The sequence below is a fragment of the Acanthisitta chloris genome, unplaced genomic scaffold (assembly GCF_000695815.1).
Source record: "Acanthisitta chloris isolate BGI_N310 unplaced genomic scaffold, ASM69581v1 scaffold8798, whole genome shotgun sequence".
NCBI classification, from domain to species: domain Eukaryota; kingdom Metazoa; phylum Chordata; class Aves; order Passeriformes; family Acanthisittidae; genus Acanthisitta; species Acanthisitta chloris.
This window is the reverse complement of record NW_008687546.1, coordinates 19105-44397: the sequence shown is the minus strand read 5'-3', so window position 1 is coordinate 44397 and position 25293 is coordinate 19105. Positions and strand designations below refer to the sequence as shown.

At 38.6% G+C, this 25293-nt stretch overlaps 1 protein-coding gene across 1 annotated transcript in view; it reads left to right on the top strand.

Annotated features, from left to right (window-relative positions):
* The window catches only part of KIAA0922 (KIAA0922 ortholog), a 47098-nt gene that overhangs the window by 20505 nt on the left and 1300 nt on the right, over positions 1-25293 (top strand). Inside the window, 19 exon segments of the mRNA XM_009080642.1 lie at positions 88-205; positions 997-1138; positions 2113-2222; positions 3852-3924; positions 6045-6187; positions 6812-6954; positions 7275-7461; positions 8505-8690; positions 10110-10259; positions 10802-11418; positions 13738-13892; positions 16122-16246; positions 17790-17947; positions 18701-18886; positions 19896-19974; positions 20995-21080; positions 21876-21996; positions 23629-23717; positions 24550-24692. Of these exon segments, the coding sequence (XP_009078890.1) occupies positions 88-205; positions 997-1138; positions 2113-2222; positions 3852-3924; positions 6045-6187; positions 6812-6954; positions 7275-7461; positions 8505-8690; positions 10110-10259; positions 10802-11418; positions 13738-13892; positions 16122-16246; positions 17790-17947; positions 18701-18886; positions 19896-19974; positions 20995-21080; positions 21876-21996; positions 23629-23717; positions 24550-24692 (3011 nt within the window).

Below are 25293 nucleotides of genomic sequence, written 5' to 3'. Positions count from 1 at the left end.
GATACTGATTACTCGTGTTCAGAAGTAGATTGGTGGAAAGAGCAAATACTATCTTTGTAAAATATGAAAAATCTATTATCGTTTTAGCAAATCTGCTCTGGCAGAAGAGTCTCTCTCTGGACCATTCTGCCTGGGATGTGGATTCTGAGCTCGCAAGTGAACTTTATGAAAGATGGCAAAAAATAAGACGTGGGGAAGCTTGCAGGTCAGTACAGAGTCTGTTGAGGTTCTTAATTCAAGCCAGTACAGTGGTGTAAGAAAGAATATTTCTGTTCTGAAGTATTCTTAATTAGAACAAAGCATTCTGGACCTTCCTAGACTTAAGTTAGTTATCTTGAATCACCTGGAGTTTCAGAGCACCACAGATACCCCCAGCTTTCATTTCAAAGCACTGCCAGCCATAAGTAAGTTTTTCAGATGCCTGAACTTTAAAATGCCAATGATGTTCTGACTACAGTAACCTCACCATGGCTACTTAGCATGAAAGCAGTCAAAGCATGTTTTACCAGATGATTTATGTAGTTGCATGGATCCTTCATCAACAGGTTGCAAAGCAGTCTTTTCAGTATTTAGAGTCTTTAAATAGCTTCCAGGGTTTTTAGTCCCTAATAGATTTAGGCCTAATAGATTTGGGAAGGAAGCAGTCACTGAGACTGAGCAATTCTTGTAGAGGTGATGCATCAGTAACATCAGCCCCTCTACAGAATAAAGAGGTAGAGCTTTGAAAACCACAGCTGTGTTCTAGGTTGAGAAGTAGAGACTGAAGGGATACACTTAAATTATGCAGGCTCTCTGCGACTAGGGTACAACTTTATGGGCTTTATTTTGTAAAAAATGTCTTCAAGGAAAGATTAGTTGATGTAATTATAAATCTTGGCAAATGTATCTTTTTTTTTTTTTTTTTTTTTTTTTTTTTTTTTTGGGGTCGTCGTTGTTCTTTCTTTGAAAGAAAATGAAAGAAAAAACTAACCAAGTTTTCTGCTCTTGCCAAAAAAGCAGGAGAAGTATTTTGGGATCGACTCGCTTTATTCAGCAGAAGAAGCCTGAAGAGGAATCCTTTGCCTTTTTCTTGCCACGGTTGACTACAGAGCCTGGCCTTACGCTCAACTTCAGTGCCACAGCCATTAAAAGTAGTATGGTGAGGATGGTTGTTGCTAGACTTTTTCTCAGTTGATGTATGTTTAGCCTGTTTAAATAACAAAGTGTGTGATTAGTATTTGGTGTTGCTTAGCATTTTCATACTGCTTGTAAATCAGCATTTTGATCTAATTTAAGACAATAGGCTTGTATCCCTTTTCTAGCTACCTAGTTGTAATATTTTAATAAAAGAAGAGGACTAAAGCAGTGTAGGTCTTGACCAACAATTGTTTGTGGTTGTTAAGCTTTCCTTGCATCATTTAATAAGTTACATGCTTGTGGTAAAATAATTGAACATGGGACTAGGGATAGGGTGTGCTGACATTAATGATGCATGTGGTGACAGGATGGCCTTCCTCATGCTGCTGCCTTGTGTAACAGGCATGTGTAAAACATTTATGAGAGATGCAGCATGTCGAGCAGTGCATCTTCCAGCCACACTGACAGTTCTTTCTCATTTGTCAGATTTAGGTCTCTGCTAACCTAGCCTAGGCCAGAACCCGTCATATGGAAATAGTTTTCATATGCACATATTGTGAATTATCTTAATATTCCATTTGTCCAATTTAATTGTTAGTCATTACAGTAATGTGTATAACCAGCTGGCACTCAGACTTCTGTAAGAAAGAGTGGCATCTCACTAACTTCACCTTCTCCTGTGAAAGAGCTCTGTTCACATCTGCCTGCATAAATCAAAATCCAAGTGAAAGGGTTGTTTGGGGAGTGGGGACAGTGTGTATTTTTGGACATGTGGTTCTTCATGCACTCTTAGCTGGTCTCACAAATTGTAACATTGTGGTGACATGTCCTGCTGTTCCATACTGTCTTGTGCACGTATGATTATACTGCATTAGACAGAAGCCAGGTCAAAGTCCCTTGAAAATGCAGATCATATTACCAGCACTGAATTATTTTACCATCCAGTTCTCAAATATGTAGTTTTTAACTTTTTCTTTTCCCCTCCAAATTATTTAGGTAAAATATTTCGTACTAAGAAACCCTTCATCCTTCCCAGTTACGTTGCAGCTTCTGCCTCTTTCTTACTACCCTGATCCCCAAGCTTCACTGAGTCTGCTGAACAAATGGTAATAACGATCTCAGGATACTGTTTTCCCTTATACAAGATCTGTTTGCTATGCCTTATGATTGTTGCTTATTGGTGTTTTTTTAATTTTTCAAAGTGAAACTTAGGTAGGAACAATGCATTTTGGAAGGCATAATTGTGTTCAGAGCAGCTCCCTGTATGGTGCATGACTTTGTAATGTACCTCGTCAATGATAAAGCACATACTGAGCATGTTTTAAGCAAGTTTGTGTCTGCCAGACCTAAACTATAGTTGGTCATCTTTTAGTGTGTGAGACTTACTGCAAGCTGCCCAGGTGAGCTGAACAGCTTGCAGAATTGGGAATGTGCAGCTCCCTGCAGTGCTAGTTAGGAACTGTGCAGAGTCTGTAGACTGAGCAGTGAGAAGAAGGTATCTGAACCTTCCCACCAGAAGTTTTCTTCTTAGCTTCTTGTTAAGTGATAACTCTAGTTGAAGAAGAAACAGGAACCAGGGAGAAGAATTCAGGTCCAGAGTCAGGAACCCCACTATAAATGTTTAGGGCCAGCTAAGTAAATGTTTCTGCACTGATTTGGACTTTTTGTTTTAGAACTGAGATGGTCTAATGAGAAATCTAGATAAGATAAGAACAATAAAGGAGTATGGTGAGGTGGGCTGAAGCTCATCAAAATAAACCCTGGCTGTCACACTTAACCTTGAGAAAATGGTGTAGTTGGTGATAGGACTGCTTGGTTAGAGCCAGTGGGATTACTCATGTGCTTAAGTGTAACTTGCTTATTTGGGGTCCAAATACCTGTGTAATTGCTTCCTTATCATCATTTCTTTACATAGGTATGTGTATGTGCATATATATGTGTGTATGTGTAAATATATATATATGCACATTAATAACTACATCTTTTTGTATACTAAATATGATTTCCACGTAGACTCTTTCTAGTGATTTGAAATTACATTTTCTCTGTATTTGCACACTTTTGTTTCTGCAGATCTTCTAGGTTTACCAAAAATCACATCCACTAACTGGTTCTTTTTAAGCTCATGTCATAGACAGTTGTGACAAGTGAGTTTTCAGTTCAGTGGCTGGAGTTCCATTGGTCCTCTAAAACTGAAATTTTGCCTGTTGGTTTTCTTATGTCAGTTTTTAATACCTTAATGTCAAATGCTTATAATTTATGCTCACGCTAGTCATCAAATGCTGTAAGTGAATTTGATTTGCAAGAGTATGTGATAGAAAATAGGAATTTGTCCCAAGCAAATCATTAGCAGAAAGGGGGATATTTAAGTAAATAAATGAGATTTGATAATGATTATTTCTTAACAGTTATATGGGCAGAAGAAGCTTTGGGGCATTTGTGTTTGTGTGACTTATAAATTATATTTCTCGGTCTTTTGCAATATTGTGCACTGACAGATCTGGAGTGCCCAGCCATTTGTCTGTGTTCCAAGTGTGTGGAATCCACATAAAACTGATTTGTAGTATATTCTGTTGCATTGCAGACCCACATTTCCACCCTATTTCACAGCTGCCAAAATGCAATTGTAAAAGTAGTCTTTATTTAAGAATCAATGCCAGCATGTAGAAATAAGTCAATGCAATTCTGACAGACTGGGTTTGAAGTACTTTATTGTTTTTCTTTGGTTTATATAGGTTCGGCATAAATGTGCAAGCTATTAATTTCACAACCACCGAATTCAGGCTAATGGATGAATGTTCTCACAGGGTAAGATGGCTAGTTTTGATAGAAATGGTCTGACATACTAGAAAAAGCTTTTTTCTAGCTATGCTCCTTCTAATTTGTTCCCAGGTGCTATTTAAAGTAGCTTCATAGTGTTTTCTTACCTTTCTGTTAGGCTTGTATCTTTGCAGTTATTTGTTTTTCAGAGTTTGACTCTGTTTTGAAAACAGCTACAAGGAGGGGGTGCATGCATGCCTGCATGTGTGTGTGTTTGTGTTGGAGAGGCCACCAATTGCACTCTGTGTTGGGACTTAACATCTAGCCCCAGGCTGACCATGAAGTGTTAGGCTTTTGAGTTGCTGTTGCCAAGGAGCTAGCTGATAATCTTGTCAGTAGAGGGAAATACTGTCCAGTAGTTGAAGGGAGGAGAAAGCCAGATCTCTGCATTTTAGTTTTGTGTCATTGCAACTCCCGGATTCCGGTTTAGAATGTCATGGTTCTCTCTGGTTCTTGTTTTCTAATTTTTGCATGAGTGTGATAACACTTGACTATGTCACACCAGTGCTGAGTTGTGGTTAAGCCCTGAGGTGTTGTGTCATGGCTAACAGAAACAGAGAAGATGCTGTGTCAGGGATATTGGCATATTCTGATGGCCAGAGTACCCAGAAATTTCTTCTTGGACTTCAGGCTTGGTCAAAAGTCTGGAATTGATGTATTTATCTTGCATTTTGGGCATGCTGCAGCCTCATCTTTAATGTTCTGTGTAGGACATTATGTTTCTGCACATATTCTCTAAGACCTTAACGAAAGATTTGTAAGTTATAAAAAGAAAAGTCGTTGCTACGCTAATCAAAGCTGCCCTTTCCTTTCTGGCAACAGTTGTAAGAGTTGTTATAAAAGAGAGGAGACAGCAGTTCAAAAATCCTAGCCTGTAGGCACACTCTGAAAAAGAAGGTGGTAGATGGATAGGACTGAGTTTCCACAGTCCCATACACCATACTTTTGACCAAATGGAAAAACAGTGGTAGATCACATCATTTTTATACTTTGTGCATTTTGTATTGCACATCAGTGTGTGCAATATATGTTTTTGTGAGATTTAAAGAGCTATGGGGGATTTGTATTGTTAGACAGGTATTCAGCACATATGAGACAGATCTTGGCTTGTTTACCAAATCACTAGTTGTTAGTATTTAAATTTTTGAGTTTGCCATCATTTACGTGGTCACCTTCTGTATAATGAATTGTTAGACCGACATTTGAGTGCGTCTCTTTGTAGCGAGTGACACGGTGAAGTTCGCAAATGTCATACGTGGCTTCCATTTAATAAATGCGGTTAAATGCAGGTTCTCAAAGTTTTTGAGTGTTATTTTTCATAAAGCAGACTAAGGGAAAAAACATTTTGAATTGGAAAAGATCAAAAGAGCTGTTAGGACAAGAGCCGTAAATTGCAAAATAACCAAACGAGCCATTTTTGGAATGTTTATGGTTGTTTTAACTGCTATAGCTATCCAATCACCCCTTTCTAAGAGGAGACTCCCAGTTCTGGAAGAGCAACTTTTAGGGTTATTTTCATTTTTTTAATAGTGAAAAGAAAAAGCAACAGTATCAAAAACAAACAAGCAAAAATTTACATTATTTCCAGACTTAGTAAACTTCTGGTAGTTCTGGTCTCCAATTAATGTAGTAGGGAATTCACTTTGGCTTCTTTCCAGTCACTCGAATGATCAGCATATTTGCCAACAGTCCCTTTCTCACTTAAATCAAGTTGTAAGTCATACATTGAGGGCATAATGGTTGCCACATTTCCCTGTGCAATCAGTACACTGTCAGTTCTCGTTGTGTTGTGAAGTGTTTCAGGATTCCTTGAATATGAAAGACACTATATAATTTCTTTTCCATCTGAGCAAATAAAAACTGTTTTAAAAAATGAAGTAATACATTCCTCATAATAAGTGCAGTAATATGAACTTTAGCTCAAATAAACAACCTTATCTGATGTTTTATGTTGTCAAAATGAAAGACTTTTGTATAACAAGTTAGCAGTAGCTGCACCTTGCCAAAAATATCTTATGTGGTGCTAAGTAAAGATATAGTGCTTTCTTTATTGACATCTTTAAACACACGTGTTTTCTGTGAATAAGAAATGCATTTTTGTTTAACAGAATGCACATCAAGAGGATCTCATCGGCAAGAAATGCAGTTCTGAGCTGCTTTGGTTAAGTTTACAGCCACTGGAAACCAGAAAAGTTGGAGTCATTTTTACACCGCTTGACTACAAAAGGGTAGCTTCCCTTATTTTAATCAGGTAAGCCAAGTTTCACTTGTGAGAATCAAATAACTCAGTGTAAGGATGAATTTGAAAAATCTTGGACCAATGACAAATGGTCAAAATTTGAAAGTCAGAATACCTCCAGTTCAACAACAGTTGCTTAAAGTGTGTGTGTGCCTTATGTCTCAGTCATTAAATAATGGTGCCTTTTTTTCTTGATACATGGTCAGTGGGTTATAAAATGCATGTGAATGTACTGAGGTAATTTTGAATTTAGAGAGAAACACATAGCGTGGCTTTCCTATTTTCAACTTGACTCCATAATGACACGATTTACATATCCAGTGAGTCTTATGTGCAGCCAAACATTTGTTATGTTTGTAGGAAAAGAGTTCATGGAAGAAGCAACCATTTTTACTAAATGGCACAGTTGTCATCCTGTGGCAGTGGTCACAAAGCTTGTTCCTTCGCTGTGTGAAATTCCCTGGTGACTGTTTTAGAGTGATGCTCTCTATTTAAGGGAAACCTGTCCAGGTGTAGCCACAGATTATTATACTGAAACACTGTTGTCTTGGTTTGGCACATAGAGAGCAAAGCCATGATTTTGCAGACTTCATTTGTATTTCAGTGGCTGATTGCTTGATTTTTATATTATGGCAGAAATAACTTAACCATTCTGGACGTGGTCAATGTAGAAGGCTTTGGAGCCAAAGAATTGCTTAAAGTAGGGGGAAGACTGCCTGGTGCAGGAGGATCTCTTCGATTCAAGGTGCCAGAAACTACACTAATGGACTGCAGACGACGTGAGTAAGAAGACACAGGTCTCTGGTTTTGTAGCTGGCTGAGTTACTCTGTAGTGGTACTGATATGGTACATTAATGTTAAGTGAATAGAACATTGAAAGCTGGAGAGCTTGGACATTAGAGATGTAGATTCTGATCTTTCAAAATGCAGGTTGAGAATAGTTACAAGTTCTAGAAATATACTGCTGCAAAACAGTCTGTATTAAATGTTGGTCACGTCTGTATTTTTTATTAGCTTTAAAGTAAAAATAGCTATTTATAAGCATAAGAAAATAATTTTTGTACACTGTAAAATAATTGCTTTCTTTTTTTCCTTTAAGAACTGAAAGACAGCAAGCAAATTCTATCCATTACGAAGAACTTCAAAGTAGAGAATATTGGGCCACTTCCTATAACAATTTCGTCGATGAAAATCAATGGTTACAGTTGCCAGGGATATGGATTTGAAGTGTTAGACTGTCATGAATTTTTCCTGGCGCAGAACTCATCACGAGAGATCAGCATTGTGTAAGCACTGACAAATTTGCTGACAAAATAACTTAAGTGGAAATTTGAAGTAATTAATTTCAGTAACAGACACTCCAATAGCATACCCACACACAAAATGTGATGAGCTTTGAACGTAAAGTTCATAAGCATTTCCCTAAGGGTAATCCTAACGGATAATATAGTAATGTTTCTTTGCATGACCCATTATTCTTAAAAAGCAGCATACGTGCTTTTATCTGTGCATTATGAAGTAATAAATTAAAGCAAAAAGTTGCCACAATAAAAGAATGAGAAATGCTTTGCCACTGGCTTCTTTTAAATTTGATTGTTATTCTCTAGCTTGTTCCAAGTAGCCTGACCACAATCTAGTCATGTTTTCCGAACATTGCACACAGTCTAAAGCTGATTCTTTTTTTAAATCCTCTTGAGTGAAAGATACCATGACTTAAGCATACGTGGAGTTAATGTTACTGTATTAAAGTAACTATGGTTTCCTATACAACAAGTATCACCTCTACTGATTGGAAAGTCTAGACCTATACTAGACTACATGGGTCTAGTAGTACACATGACAGTCAAATAGAATAATGACATGGGTCAGGGATGTAAGTGAAAGAAGAGACAAATCTGATGTTTTCTTCTGCTTTCCCCATCTTGGCAGCTTTGTACCATAGTAATTGACCTTTTCTGAAATAATGCTGCCTGTCTTTGACAGCTGTTCTTTTGCTAAAGAATGTTTTGGTTAACCTGAGTTGGTCATATGTGCCTCGACTTGAGAATAGCTAAACTAGTCACAGTAGTGAGTAATAAGAGTATTGTGAAGAGTCACAATAAAATCACATATTTTACCAATTGAAGATGGCCTTAAAGTCTTGACCTCTGTTAGGTGTTAATGCCACCTGCATAGTCTAAACAGATAATGGGCACTTATTTCGTTGTGGCTTTTTAATATTGTTAAACCAGGAATTATTTTGTATTTTTGGTATCAATGGGACTTCAGAAAACTAAATTCAGCCCAACAATGGAAAAATAACACCAGCTCTGACTGTTTTTCTTGACAGATTCACTCCTGACTTTACATCTTCGTGGGTAATTCGTGAGCTTACACTGGTGACTGCTGCTGATTTGGAGTTCCACTTCACACTCAATGTGACTCTTCCTCACCATCTGTTACCACTGTGTGCGGACGTGGTGCCAGGACCCAGCTGGGAAGAGTCCTTCTGGAGGCTCACTGTCCTCTTTGTAAGGTAATGTTTTCAGGTGTCCTGCACCAGTTTGAAAGGGATGCACCAGTGAAAGATCAGCAAGCCCTTTTAGATTAGATTTGCATTAGATTTTTTTGTGGTGATAGGGTTTAAATCTCCACTGCATCTTTCTCCTAAGAGTCCTGCCAGCTGGCTCTGACAGCTTAGGTGTGATACAGTAGCTAGTGATAGAGTTCTCAAGCATTTCTTGCTGCTCCTTCTGATAAACTGCCATGTTAAGGCTGCAGAAAAAAGGGGCTGGGATTACCCACACAGGAAGGCCCAGAAATGCTTACCTGAAGACTTACTTCGTGTCACAGTAGAGACATGTGTAACATACTTGTATCTGAATGTTATAAATAGAATTGAGTAGACTTGTAGATTAAATATTCCTGAAAAATTAATTTTACTTACAGTTTCTGACAACTACTTGAGGGTCTGCCTTTCCTTCTACATTTTCCTCCTGTCACATGTTAAAAAATACTTGTGTTTATTGTTAGCTTTTTCTAGGCACACTGCTAAACAGGTTACCCCAGAAATATGGCGCTTCATCACACCAAACCTGAATTCCTGCAGTCAGTACTAAGAAGCAGAGAGTGTGAATATCATGGTGATAACATCCGTGTTTATCGATGAATAGCTAACTGAGATCCTGGTGCATGGTGTGGTGCTGCTGGCATTGTCTTGACTTTGAAAACAGAGCACAAATGAAACAACAGCAGTGACCACATTACATGGTTCTGGATGCCACAGAAAGAGATGACAGGGATCTGAAAAATCAGAAATTTCTCATTCTTTTTTCCTGCTAACAAAATTTATACTGCATGACTGAGAAGGTGGTTTGATGAATTAGAAAGACTTTTCTGATCCATTTATATTTGGTGCAATTAATACACCAGGGAGAAAGAGGATATTTTGCACCTTCATTTTTAGTTCAGAAGTATGGTGGCGTTTGTAGCTGATTTCATGCCAGCATTTTCTCTAGAAAAAGAGACAGTATCAAATATCAGAACAATGACATGACTATCGTGAATGAATAGAACATACTCAGAAGACTGAAAGGTATCATACTAAGATATATTGCTTTAGGTTGTAGTGAGACTTCTAAATTATCTCCAAATCAAGGATTAGATTGTTTAGAATGAATTTTTTCTCTGTTAATTTGTTTTTGTTTGTAAAGCTCATGACTGTGTTATTTTATAGAGCTAATAACTAGTAAGGTCTATAAGGAAAAAAAGGAAAAGAAAAGAGTATTGCAACTATCATTTTTTAAAACTGTATTTTGAATTTTCTTGTCTGTCTTTTTACTTAGGATTTACTAACAAAATATTTTTAAAGTGCATCTTGTTAGAAGCTTTTAAACTCTTTCGCTGAATATTACTGAAAGTTGTAGGCAGCAGTATCTGTTGTTTTCTTTGGCAGTTTGTCCCTGCTCGGAGTGATTCTGATAGCCTTCCAGCAAGCCCAGTATATTCTAGCAGAGTTCATGAAATCAAGACAGAGGCCAAATCCTAGTTCTTCACCACAGCAGAACAGCAACTCTGTTGACGTAATCAGCTCTGATTCCTACAAGTAAAAATACTTCTTTCTTTTCTTCTTTTGTACCCTGTTTATTGTGGAATGGTGCTTTCTGCCTGCATGTATTTTGATGTTGCTATGGGCTGGTTTAGAGGTGTCAGTGTTTCAAGCAGCCCCTTTCAGAGAACTTTCATTGTTGTGGTATGCATTTATCTCTGCACAGGAGAAATAGAAGAATGCAAGGGTCTTGTATATTGCCAGTAGTACATAGGGTAAAAATTGTGTGATGGAAGTAAAGGATACACCATGTGTGGCAGCCATGGAAAGAATGGAAAATACATTGATGGTTCTCAAATCTGACCCTCTTGAGTGGTCCCTTAGGCACTTACTGAAGCATGTAAGTGCATTTGAAGTCTGAGCCTTGCTTAGCCCCCACTGAAATCAGACTGTGCTTAGCTGGTATGATAAGTTGGAGACCTAATGCAGTTTCATTGCTTGTGAATATGCCCCCCCTTCTTGTCTTACAAAAATATCTAATCAAACAATTATGATAGCTTTGTAAAGAAATATCCCAAATAACTTATTTTTTTTTCTAGGGGAAGCTGCAAGACATTTATGGATACCTATAGTTCCTCAGATAAAGGTAAAGGGAAGGGCTTCCTGTCTGTAGGCACTTCTTCCAGCCGAAGTCAGAATGCAGCAAAGAGAAGTCCTGCAACCTACAGCCACTCTCAGAAGAAACACAAATGTTCAGTTTACTACAGTAAGCAGAAACCAAACACAGCAGCTGGCAGTGCTGTTGCAGCTACTGATGAGAAACAGAATCAGATTGCAGAGAACCAAATCTCAGCACCAAAAGAGGACATTTGCACTGATGTTGTCAGTGAGAATTGGGTAACTCTGAAATATGCAAATGGCATAAACGTTAACAAAAATTTAACTCTTCCAGAAGACTTTCTGGGTAAAGAAGAAAGTACACTGAAAAATACAGTTCTCATTAAAAATACGTCTTCAGAGTGTGATCTGAAGGAAGATCTTCAAACATGTATGTTTCCTAAGGAAACTAACCTTAAAACTTCAGAAAATCTCATTGAGCTCAAAGAACAGGAGTTCTGTCCTGTGAAGGTGTCCAAGAAGCTACCTGAAAGTCACTTGTCCAGAAGTTCACCTCAACAACAGCCGGAACTGCAAGAAATTTCTAGGAAAGTTAATGGTAATTGTTTTTTGCAATTTCTCTCAGTCCAAATTATTAGGTGAAATCTTCTGTTGTGTTCACTGTGATCAGAATTTTGTCTTCTGTGAGGCACAAAGAGATGAGATATTTCCTACATGTTCACTGTGATTTTTTTTTTAACATTCCTAAGGAAGCAACTTGCATTAAAAGTTGTTTTACAAATCATAAATTTGCCTAAGTTTACAGATTTCAAGCTTGTGCTGTAGCATTTTAATGGTTAAAATAATCAATGTCAGAGACCTCATTATAGTACATAAATTGCCCCTGTCAGATACTCAGTTTGCAATTTTCAGGTCCACTGAAATACAATGCCTTATTTTAGAGTCACCAATCAAGCATGTTCAGAACTGGATATCCAAAACTCCTTCAATAAAACCACCTAAAATAGCATAAAAGTGGAATCAAACTATTGTGAACTTGTTTTGTAGGAATCTGCAGCTCAGTATTTCTTTTAGTAATTGCATAACTGTTCTTTTTATCTTGTTTTTGTTTTTTTTTTAAACTGTGGAACTAAGCTGCCTGGGAAGTCTTGCCTTTTAGCTTCACAATTCAAAATTTTAAGAGCGGCCTAAAAACATCTGGGGAAATCAAGAGGAGGGTAGGAGAATGTATCATCTGGAAGCTTGGCTTTATTGAGGCACTCAGCAATGTAGCTGAGTATTGAAAACTGGCATTTGCTGTAGCTGTGGCAGAGTTTACCTAGTGAGCCATCACAGAGGAATTTCAGGCCCTGCTGTCATGTGTAGTTGTTACCACGGGTGTGTTGCTTCCTGGTGAGATAGGGCAGGTACAAATGTGCAGTCCCAGGTGGAGGCAGGATAACTTCACTCATACTTACAAAGTACTTGGGCATTCTTCACGTGCTCCTAAATGGCAGTGTTGTTCATTCCTTACTTTGAATTAGATCAGGTGGGTGCAGGGTAGAATCAGTAATTATGTCTTAACTATATTTGCATGCACAGGAAAGTAACTTTGAGTGCAGGCTGTGGAATCATGGTTATAATTAAACCAGCTGGGAGATACTAGACTTATTGTCATTGACAAAAGTTCCATCTGGAGAGAGTGTTTCAGGAGTACTGACAGTTACCAGTTACTTGTATTCAGTGGTAAAGCACTAAAGGTTATGTCCCTTGTTGTATATTAACAGTTGTGGTTTTCTCCACAGTCAGGGATGTGAGTATTCCTATGTTTCAAGAAGTTTGGTGGGATAAATTGTTTGAAAAGTACCATGTTGCAGTGTTTGTATCTTGATTCTAGTTACAGACCTGGTTTAGTACAAACAAGGAATCTTCAATACCTCATGTTTGTATGCTGGAGAGCAGGAGTGTTCTTTAGAGCTCTGGCAGCCTTCCTTGCCTGGTGTTTCGTTCACATGGGCTTCTTTTGCAATCATGACTGCCTGCTCCAGAGGGGAGAGATTGGCTCACTCAGAGCTAGGACACTGTAGTTAGTTGGTAGGAAACTGCAAAAACTTTGGGTGTGCCATTCCCATTTGAGAAGATGAGGGCAGTTCAATAAGTGATGTCATTTCTCATGCAGAGCAGCCAGGAGTCTCAGTAGCAGTCACTGTGGATGTACTGCAGATACCTGAGATACCTGGGGCTGATCAGAGCTGAAGTTAATTCTGTCCTGTCCAACACTGGCAGGGCTCAGGCAGGGGACTGTGACTCAAGTGGGCAACACAGCTAGTTGTTGAGTCAGGCTGCTTCTTTCTCTCATCTTTTGGATTTTGTTACACCAAAATACTTCTTCCTCACAAGCCTCTCAAGAAAAGGAACTTCTAATGTGGAACTAAATGACCTAATGCAAGGATCACTTCCCTTTGTCTTCATAGTGGATGCAGAGGGCACTTTACAGGCATAAATCACCAAATAAAGGCTGTCCTTATTTTAATCAACCTATTCTTGCAAAGCCTTCTCCCCACTCAGCTGGGAGGTTTTTTTCTGTTTGTCTTTTTAGTCCAGTATTCTCTAGCTTCAAATTCTACCTTGTAGATTTATGGCTGAGACCCAAGTAGCTCAAATTGAGAGTAGATGAGGAGTTGGGTAGTTTGTGCATGTGCTGGGAATGGTGTGCTCATGAGCCAACACAAAGCTGCTTTTTGCAACTGCTGTAAGAAGTTTTACACAGCATTAGGTTTCAATTTCAATTTGATTTTCAGTGTCATCACCCTAGAGGTTAGTCTAGTGTTTTGGAAAGCAATACAAGTCTGTTTGTGAGGAGAGGTAGAAGATACTGTGGTTATGATTGGGACCCCATTCTCTTCCTAAGCAAGCTGTTGTTATTGTTTACTTTTAGGGAATAGCCAGCAAGTGCCTCTCAGGAATGAAACAGAAAACTCTGAGAATTTAAAAAAGCAGATCAACCTAAAGCCTTCCACAGAGAAAAAGATTAACAAAGGGCCTAAGGAAGAGACTCCATGCTGCGCAAAAGAGGAGATTACTTCTTCTGAGGTTTGTATTGTGATCTTCCTGCATTTCAGTTTTAAAATTATCTTTTTTGTTTATTTATATATATATACACACACATAGAGGTATGGAGGAGTATGTAAGGACTATTACATACAGTCACAGATCTGAAAGACTGTAAATCAGCTGAATAAGGAAGTGTGCAGATGAGCTGTCCCACATCCATTGCTCATTAATGCTGCTTTATAGAATGATGAACAGCTTGGGTAAAAATTAAAACAGCTCTTATATCGCAATATTGGCCATATCTTTGTTGCTGTCAGAGCAGGCACAAACACATTGGAATCTAATGCCAGCTGTCAGCCACACTAATGTGGGAGCATTCTCTGGAGCATACCAGCCTTCATTTGCACACTTGATCAGTGTGTAAATACAGGGCTTTGCATCAGAAATTTGCATTTGAGAATACAGCAGACAGAAATCCGTTATCATATTATGAAGCTGCTGAGAAGGATCATTCTTCACCCCTGGTTTCGGAGTATGATGAACACAGCAGACTGTACCTTTGTTGCAGGCAGCACAAAACATTTAAAGAACTTCAGAGTCACAGAATGGGTCAGTGGGTTATCTGGTCCAACCTCCCTGCTTAAGCAGGTTCATCCTAAAGCACATGGCACAGGATTGAATCCAGATGGTTCTTGAATACCTGCAGTGAGGGAAACTCAATGACCTCTCTGGGAAATCAGTCACTCTCAAAGAGATTTCTCCTCATATTCAGCTGGAACTTCTTGTGCGTCACTTTCTGCCTTTTGCCTCTTGTCTAATTGCTTGGCACCACTGAGAAGAGCCTGGCTGCATCCTCTGGGCACCCCTGCTTTAGATACTTGGATACATTAATGAGCTCCCGTCTCGGTTGTCTTCTTGAGGCTGAACAAGCCCAACTCCCTCAGCCTTTCCTTGTAAGAGAGATGCTCCAGTCCCTTAATCATCTTCGTTGCCTTCCGCTGGACCCACTCCAAGGAGCTCCATGTCGCTTTTGAACTGAAGAGCCCAGAACTGGACACAACATTCCAGGCCTCACCAGGGCTGAGTAGAGGGGAAGGTTCACTTCCCTCAGCCCTCTGGCAGTACTACTCCTAATGCATTCCAGGATTCTGTTGGTCTTCTTGGCCTCAAAGGCACAGTGTTGGCTCATGGACAGCTTGTTGTCTACCAGGAACCCCCAGGTCCTTCTCCGCAGAGCCACTTTGCAGTAGATCAGCACCCAACCTGTACTGGTACATGGAGTTATTCCTCCCCCAGTGCAGGACCCTGCATTTGCCCTTATTGAATTTCAGACAGTTCTTCTCTGCCCATCTCTCCAACCTGCCTCCGAAGGGCAGCATAGCACACTGGGGTAGCAGCAACTCTTCCCAGTTTTGTATCATCAGTGAACTTGCTGAGGAGGCACTCTATTCCCTCATCCAAGTCATTGAAGGACAAGTTAAACAATACTGGACCCAGTATAGATCCCTGGGGGACACCACCAGTGACAAACCTCCAGCTAAACTCTGTCCCAATCAGGTAATTAGTAAACCCAAGAATTTGTATTATGTTTGTATCCTGTCTACTGGATAGGAATCTCATGGTAAAAAGGTGTGAGGAGGAAGTGCTTACCATGCTTGGGGAATATGCATCAGAAAGACAAGGTTTAGTCTTGTTAGGTCTAGAAATTGGTACAAACTTCTTTCCATGTGTGGCTGATAGTGGTGAGTTTGTTTCTTGCATTTTTTGAAATGGCTGTTATTTGTTGGTTAACTTACTCCATTATTTCCTCAGTTGTAATTCAAATGAATGCTTTTCCCCACCCCCTTCAGCTGCTGAGGAAAGGGAGGATTTATTGCTGCTGAACTTGCACACAAACTGATCATAAATCTGGCAGATGTTTTTTGTTTTTAGCACATTGGAAATTTTATTGACTGCATTACTTTTTTTCCCTCCATTTTTTTATTTCCCTGGAAATCAGAGCTAGATGCGTTGAAGGGGAAAATGCTAAGTTTGGGAATTCAAAAATTTCTTTCATCATCTGTTGCTGTCTTGAAGGACAGAGTCTTGGAAAGACTGGTCAAATTGATGGTGCTGGAAAGAGGATGTGCTGTGGAAAGGCAGTAAATCATGAAGTAACTATGCATTTGGGTCAGGTCATTTAGCTAGTAAAATTCAATGGAGTTTGTTGACTGAGTTAACTTTATTTTATAATGTACATATTGTCTAAGCTCATGTTTGTACCTTTAGCAAGAAGATGCATATAGGAAGAAGAAACCTCAGGAGAAAAAGGAAGGAAATGCACCAAATACGAATTGGAATAGAAATAGAACATCTAGAAAAAATAAGAAGAAGAATGGTAATACATCTACAAGGTATGAATTGCCTCACTAAATTATGAAAAAAGTTGCTGCAATGTTTCTGCAGGTTTTGCAGAGTACATTAGGCAGGATTGCTTTATCTATTTAGGTAAACACACTTCAATCCTGGCCTGAGCCTTTATTTTTTACAAATGTGCAGTACTAAGCATCACCAGCCAAAAAAAAAAAAAAAAAAGATAAAGAAAAAAAAAAGTGAAAAAATTTCCATTTGTAAATCTGCATGTATATAGACACACTCCATTCTGCATAGCAGTGGTTGTTCTCTGTTACAGACTGGAATGTGCTGTCTCTGAAATTTGGATGGTTAGCTTCCTTTCCATTGTGTATTGTGTGGAGAAATTCCCTCTTCACTGAAAAAAGGAAAGCAAAATTGTTGAAGTGATTCCACCTTCAGGAGAATCATTTGCTATATCAAGTAACTAGAGGAATGTTGTTGTCTGGTAATTCTGGAAGAGAAACATATAGAAAAGAGACAGTGGCTTGCATTTTTGCCATAATGATGAAAAAGACTGGAACAGCACCAGGCTCTGAAGAATACTGAGAGCACTGTGGAAAGTTACTTATTTTTTCCCCTGAGGATTGTTTAAATTAATTTTAAAGGCAGTTATAAGTTACTTGTAATTATTTTTTAATGTATTTTAAATCTAAGTTATTTGGATTGTTAAAAAAAATCCTGGTTAAAAACTGCTGGTAGAACAGAAGCACTTCCAAAGAGAAAATCCTCCTCCTTCCTCTCCCCCAACCCTTTGAATTAAGGTCACAATCCTACAAAGTCTTCACAGACTTCATTTTTATTGCGAGTGGTCCTGTGAGGTCAGTGGACTTAACAAGGAGACTGTAAATGTGAAAGGGCTGTTAGAACTCATTATATTTAAATTTCTATTCATTGTGTGGGAAGTCAGCACATGTGTAAATCTTCACTGGATGCACACCTTTGTAGGTAGGAAGGATAGAAAAACAAGTGAAACATAGAAATTTAGTTTCTGTTTCTTGAACCAATTCAGTCATTTCAACTTTCTGAGTTAAGATGGAACCATTCCCTTTCTGTAGAAATTTGACAACTGGCTCTTACTCATATTCCCTTAATGCTCTCTGATTATGACAATGTATGCAGGTATTTCAGTTTTACTACTGAAAACTTAAGATTGCTTCAGATTATGAATTTATTCTAGTTATAATTATGCCAGTGAAATGAACACAGGGCACATTTTTCCATGTATCTAGAACTTCATACAGCACTAGACTGTGCTTATCGCTGTAACACCTGATTGCCTTCTGCAAGTGAAAGAATGGAGTTCAACATACACATGTCATTTTGCCTCACTCTCTGAGTAGTAGTAGTCTGTGTGGTGGGATATTGCATTTTGGGAAAGTATTTTTAGGTTTCTGTAAAGTTGGGGAGTACGACTCCCAAATGTATTCCTTGTCCTGCATCCTGCCTTGATAGCCATGTGAGTTAAGTGTTTAATGCCAGAAAAGAAAAAATGTAACTGAAATGTAAAATGGAAACATGTTTCTTTGGGTGTGGTTGTATTAGGGTCCCTGAACAGAGTGAGTTGAAGCATATGTGCAGTGAATTTGAAAGGCCGGATCTGAGAACGAATATTGGAATAAGAGCCTGGTGTCCTCAGAGTAACGTGGAAAATTGTAAAGCAGACCAAAAACCTGGGAGCTTGTCTATACAGGGAGAAACAGGTATGTAATCTCCATTGTCTTAAATGGGGGAAGAAGCACAATGTGTTTTTTGTGGTAGTAGAGATGTATTCCTTCCTTGAGAGACTTGTGCTTCTCTCCCTTTTGAACCCTGACATGAAGATCACAGTACTGTCATGATGCAGTTCCTGAAATAATACCTGGTCTCTTCTGAAGTGCTCTGCATGCTTTCTCCATAGTTGGTGGTGCAAATCAGGAGATTAATCAGTCTGAAGCTATAATCTGTCAGTTCTTGGTGATGGACTGACAGTCAGCTCGTGTTCAAATGAAAGCAGTATTAATTGAAGCAACTGTATTGCAAAGACCAGATATAGAGTAGGCAGGTCGTTTTTACAAAACACTGCTAGTTTGGGTATGTGCTTCCTGCCTGTTTTCCTTGACTTTTGGGAAGAGGAGAGCTGAAGGAAGATATCAATGTCTATGGGGTTGTCCTTTGCCTCTCTGATGAGATAATAAGAAAGGAGAATCTATCACTTAAGAATTCATTACTTGCAACATTTTGTCATTGTTTTTTGTATGCATGGTCCTACAGCCATGATATGTTTCATGCTTAAGGTATTAACTGTACAGTTCAAAGGACAGTATGAGCTTCCTCTTTCAAACTGTTGGCTCTAGCTGCACTGTATCCTCACTTGCATGTAAATTCATGTTTCAGATGACTTTTCACTGACAAGACTTTCTTAAATGTTTTGTTGCTTTTTTTGGTTGGGGTTGGGTTTTTTCCAACCTCTTTAGAAGGCTTTTATCAGCGGTCCAAAAAGAAGTGTTTGGAGAAGTTTTGTTCAGATTCAAGCTCGGATTGTGGAAGTTCATCAGGAAGTGTTCGTGCCAGTCGTGGGAGCTGGGGTAGCTGGAGCAGTACCAGCAGTTCGGACGGAGATAAAAAGCCCATCATTACTGCCAGGCATTTTCTTCCATCCAGTAAGTTTTGCGAATGGCACCTCTGGACAGTAGTGGGCAGAGTTTCAGCCTTCCTTCTGAATGGAAAGGATTACCACAGCATGGTAGCCTAACTTGCCTTTTATAGGGCACATCTCAGAAACACGAGGGAAGATTTAAAGAACTTTGTATTTGAGATGTACCATCACAAGTTTTGTGGACATGAAGATGACCTGTCAGGTTCCTCACTGAGGAATCTGCACAGTTAGTTTCCATGGAAAGATGGGAGAACTGAGAGTTAGAAGCCAACAGAATTTCTGCTTTTGAATTTATGTTTAATCACATTATTCTTTTTAAAATGTTATAGCTATTTAAGAAATGTACAAATGGGAATGTGTGAAAGCAGTTCAGATCTGAGGATGCTGGGATAGGATAGCTGTATACAAGGCACAAGTAGCCAGGAGACCTGAGCCACTTGACTAGTATGAGAAATGGGAGCTGTGGTTCATTACTGCAGTTTTTGAATACCTGAATAGCATTAAAATAGTTGAAAGCCTAAACCTTGTCATCATCATCCAGATTGATGCAGCACTAGAAGCAAATTTTAAAGAAAGTGCTGAAGCAAACCCAGCTTTGAGTACCTGAAAAAAGATTGTTTGAATAATTTAAAAATATGCAGGCACTGTGTGTTTGTGTGTGTATAAAACTTTACGTTACTAAATGATGTATTTGAACCTACAATCTAATAGATACCAAATTGTGTGTATATGACTTTTCTGTTTGTTCAAATTATAATGCCTCTTAAAAAAATAAAGGAAAATAAGTAATTTTAAATTCAAAATTAATTCCTAGTAACAAGGAACTGCTCCATTAAGAGTATGGTAATCAATTCTAAATCATAAAATGCATTTAAAAATTTGAAATTAAGGCGGTTAGTGATACTCCAGTCTAAGAGAAAACGCCATTGATGATTTTATTTGTGTGTATGTATGTTCTGTGAATACTTGTTTGTTTTAGGATCTTTGATTTTCACAGTCATTCTTTTCTTTAGGAGAGAATATTTCACAAAATGATTTTCCATCTGAAACTCCTATCACTTTAAATCTGTCTCATAACATCTGCAATACCAGGTAAAAAAATTTGAATCTACACCTGAAAGACATTAAAGAAACACCACCAACTTGAAATCTTGTCTCAGTTTGATAAATTACACCTACCTGTTATCTTGCCATCTTTATATTATCATCTGATTGTACTTAGTAGTTGGAAGAAGAATCTTCTTCAGTGTCTGAAAAGAAACATGCAAAATTGATTATTCTGCATAAATATGATAAATGCTTCTGAATGGAAAGTAAATGGAAATTGGTTTCCCCCTGTCATTTCTTCCACCTTCAAGCAATTTGCTACATTTCCATTTCTACTTTGTTATATTAAAGTAGTAATGATTTTTAAAAAATGGTGGGAGTGAGACTTTCAAGTTGATGCTATTCTTTTAATGGGAATAATGTTGTCCTAGGATATACAGCATGAAAATTGATTCTTCCCTCCCTCACATTCTTTTCTACCTCTTTACTCTAGTAGAGATAGCATCTACAATTTTTATTACTAAGAGTCCCCATTTCACTTCTCATTCATTACTCTCAGTTTTCACTAGGAGAAGTAATGTAATCCTTTTTCTTTGGGATTTTGGTGCTTGAAAATATTTCCATTCACATTGACTAGTTTCTGTGATGGGCTTTGATGAATATGAAATCAATGTTGTGTGTGTCTGTGTGTCTTCATGGACATAAAAGTAAACTTGCCTGAAAGCTGAAACATTATGAGAGGTCCTGCTATCTTCATGAACTATAGCTTGTTTTCCAGTTTTAGAGAGGAGCTGAGGAGCTGTTGAATCAATTTGCAATAGGTTGATACTTGGATAATAAAAGTGGGGTGATTAATGTGTATTAATTTTATTCATTTTGCATGTGTGATAAGTAGCTGGCTTTTAATTGGAAAAAAAACATTAAAATAATTGCACAGTGGAAATTCAAACATAAGAAAAGTAAGGACAGTGGGAAAGCAATAGCAGTCATGATGTTCATTGGAATAATTGGTTATGAAACATAGCAGTGTCTAGACTTAAGAAATTAAATTTTCTTTTCATTCAGCAGAGACATGAACAGCATCCCCCAATATCCTGAAACCTTATGTCCCAATTTCACTGACATAGCTGCAGATCCTGACAAAAATAAAGGTCAGTATTAACAACTGAAGCTGGGGTTTGCACACTTTGTCATGTAGTTTCAGTGATGTTGCTAACAGTTGTATGCACCAGCTTGATAGACATATTGTTACCAGAACTCGACTTCTAAACAAATTAGGTGCAAAGTTAGCAAATGAAGGCTTATAACCTTGACAATTTTTGCTGTATCTTCTCTGTGTGAAGGCAGCATTGAGCTTTCAACTCACGTTTTAGGCATTCTTTCTTTTTTTCATCTTCTTGCTTTGCACAGACTTATGTCCAACAGCAATGCAGTTGGGAGATAAGAGCACTGGTTGCTGGGTTAAAGTGAAGCTTAGCATCAGATCAAGCACAACCATTTTTCTCTCTGAATTTCCACAGCTGGGACTTGCTCTCTTCGAAAGCAATAATGCATATGGTTCAGTTGAGCTGTTAAAACTCTAGAGTTTTCATTGTATCTCAAAGGCAAGTAATATTAGACTTTTGAGTGGGATTCATAAAAGCATCACACTACATGGTGAGGTGGAGTTTGAAAGCTGGTTAGGACACATGGTTCTTCGGGCAGCAGCACTGCCTGCCCATGGCTGTTCCTTCTGCTATAGGCTTATCTTTTTTTAAAAATAGAAACTTTGAGATTTGTTTAAAGATGGGCATTCATCACCAAAAAAAAAATTGGCTAGTAACTCTGGATTTTTTTTCCTCAAGCATACAGTCCTTATTGTGGATCTGAGAATAAAGTGTCACTGTGATGAGTTTGCAGAGCCTCCTTGCTGTTGCTCTGCATTTCATTCCCCTTTTCTTTTTTAGGTCTTTACCCAACAGGAGACTTGTGGCCTGCCCAGCCAGTATGCATGACAAGCAGTTTGAACTACAACCTTGAGAATAATATACCATGCATGATCCAAGAAACCCCCTCTGTCCACAACAGGCAAGTTACATTTTATGTAAAAAAATATGGATAATGCTTTGTTCAGGTTTCTGTGATGCAGAGGAGTGTACTTGACTTTTAGTATTTGTAAGGCAGATGATAGGTAAAGTAAAATTTTTGCTGCCACTTCAATCCGAGTTCTAGTTGTTAGTGTTCTTTCATTAGTACATCACTATTAGTTTTGCTAAGACAAATTCACTGTTGTGCCTGTTCATATATAGATATTCTAGAACTTTCAAATTGAATTAAATACTTTTTGGAAACCTATTAATTCCTTCCAGTCCTTTTGTGTGGCCAGGCAGAGGACCTGGCTTTTAAATTTGGTGCCTTCTTGCTAAATACATAGCTTCTGTATATCATGGGGTATGTTATGCAGTGTGTACTTGTGTTAAATGGCATGAACAGACATTGTTATAAAAAGACAAATATTCCAGTTTGAAGGTGGTTTAGGGATACAACTTGGTCTATTGCAGGCTCTGTATATATTTGAGTTGATCTTCCTGTAGGAATGAACTTGATTAATTCTTGTTCTTTACAGTCCTCACATAGCAAATTTTACTAATGAAAGACACACCACAATCTAGTGAGCAGAAATACTCTGCCACTACATAGCAGTGAAATACAGTCAGTTCTTCCAGACATATCCTTGGGGATTTCTGTGTTACTACTCTGTCATTTTGGATGACAGAGTAGTAACACAGAAATCCCCAAGTGATAGTCTTGGGATCCCAACCAGACTGCTAACCTCAATTCTGTCATGTCAACAGAGTGCAGCCCTAATGACTGGGGGCATTGGCTGCTGGTCTGTCTGACTCAGATGAAATATATGGGATTGATAGCAGATTCTGTATTATGTGATTTTGCTTTCATACACCCACCTGGATTTGAACTTGAGATGCAAAAATACTTATAATCGTTTATTCATATTCAGTAGTGATTACTTACAATAGCTTCTGAGCTGAAAAGTAGAACTGAATTAGTGCAGCTTCACATGAAATCCTTTTACATACCTACCTTGTCCAGACTTGATCCAGACTTGGACTTCTTCAGACTTTCTGCATAGCAGGGCCTGTTTCACTACTGACGTATCTTCAGGAATTGCTTTTGAAAAATCTTCTTGACATTCTGACGTGATTTTAATTAAAAGAAGTGTAATCACTACAAATTAATGTGCAATTTAGAAAACATATTGTTTAACAGGACTTTTAATGCGTGTGGTACGGGAAATGTAAATCTCCATTTTAATTGTAATTCTCAAGCATTCAAATGCTTGAGAAAGTGTTTTTTTTTCTACCTCAAATCACATTATCCATGATTGTGGGAAAGAAGTACAGGTTTTTTCTTTTTACTGGGGAAGAAGGCATCACAGTTAGGTATCACAGGACTCTGGTAGCTGTCATTACAAGTTGTTCATTCTCCCCGAGGAAAAAGAGCTCAGTGAGAGAGTTGCTGTGATTGTGTAGTGGTGCAGAGTAGATACTAGCAAAATTGACAAATGGAATGTGTAAAGCCTTATGATCAGTTACAGGCGCTTTGCATCCAACAGCTTTACATTAAATAAGTATTTCTAAATAATTTTCAGAAGCTCTGCAAATTGTTTCTGACAGCAAATTTTTCTTTTTGCTGGGACAGCTTCATTGACTGGAATGCAGCTTGTGACAGCCAGTTTTCCAACATGTATTGCCCACTAGAGATGAATGAATATGGTGCTTTCCCAGAAGGTAAGATGAAGTAAAGCTTATGAATTATCACAAAGTATGGTTATTTTCCTCTCACCTTTTATAGTAAGCTGAGCTTGTCTGTACACATCTGGACATTCATTGCTTAAAGGGACTTTAAGTTTTTCAGCTGAGTGGTCTGTAGTAATAAACAATGTCTGCATGTGGTGGATGAGAAGGCTGGTCTTCATATGGAGTTATTAAGCCTGAAAAGGCAGTATGCAGGACTGTGAGAGGGAATAGGGAGAAATGCTGATGACTACAGTATTAACACAAATCTTTTTGCACAGTTTTCTTTGTTTCCCCTCTGGCAGGCTTCTGCCTTCCAGTGTGTGAAACGCAAGGCCTCCTGTGGCCAATTACCTTTTCAGGCTAGAGTTTCTTGGCTTGGGAAGCACACTGGCAGCAATCTAGAATTCTTTCGCATTACCTACCTAAGCAATAATTAAAGGTCAGGCTACGGTATCGCAGACAGCACAGTGATCCCTTCGGTGCTTAGAGCTGAGACATGCTGGCAGGGAGGCTTGGGTAGGCTCTGCCATGCATGTTTTCCGGCTAATAAAGACTCAGTTCTCCAGTAGAGTGATTGCCAACTCTTTGTCTTGTCCTCCTGATAACAATTTGTTAGTGGGTCCCTAATACAAAATGATAATCCTGTTGACAGAAATTTATATGCTTTGCACTGTGCTACCCTGAAGGTGCCTGAAGTCACTGAAGGATTAGGTCAGTTCAGCCTGGCTCACTCTCCAGAAGATTCAACTTTCCTCTATAGAAATGTTAGTAGTGTTTATATTGCAAAAGCCTTATTTTGTCTTCCTGCTTTCATAAACTGCAGAAAATATGAACTACCCCAGTGGCTTCCCAGGTACTGCAGCAGTGCAGAATACAGCCTTCATTGACCAGAACTGTCCCTCCACCTGGAACGCCCCTCCCAACATGCCACCTGCTTGGGAGCCCACCAGTTATGTCAACTCCACAGTGAGTATTGTCACTGCAAAGCACTGCCTTCACATACTGCTTCAAAGCCTTCCTAGTACATTCCTGTCTTTTCCCTACCTGTTGCTTGCACATTCTTTATGAATTCTTCAAGTAGCCCAGTGTGTGCATTTAATGCTGGCATTGGTAGCCTGGCTTTTTCCCAGCTGTTCATCAAGGATGTGAGCAACCTCGTCTGTGAAATTATAAGACTGATCCTTTTGCCTGAAAATTGACTAAAATCGTCTTTCATATGGAAAACCACTTTGGACTTACCTAGTGTACTGAGACATTTTCCTATCAAAATCAAGGTGTCCAGTTGAGGGTAAAGCACAAAAAGTGCTGACAGCAAAACCCAAAGAGATTTGGAAATTGAAGAGCTGAATGGACAGCTGCTCTCAGTGACTTTGACAGGTTGTTTTTTTGCTAGGAAGTCCAAGTGATTTAAGCTGGATTTGTGCAGACTTCTGAATGCTGATTTTGACCTGTTATGCTCCAGACTAACCATATTTATGTCATCCCATAGTGTAATGTAGTGTCTGCAGTTCAAGGTGGTCTTTAATTGTAACCACCTTCCCTTCTACTCATATTTCAAAATCTTCTA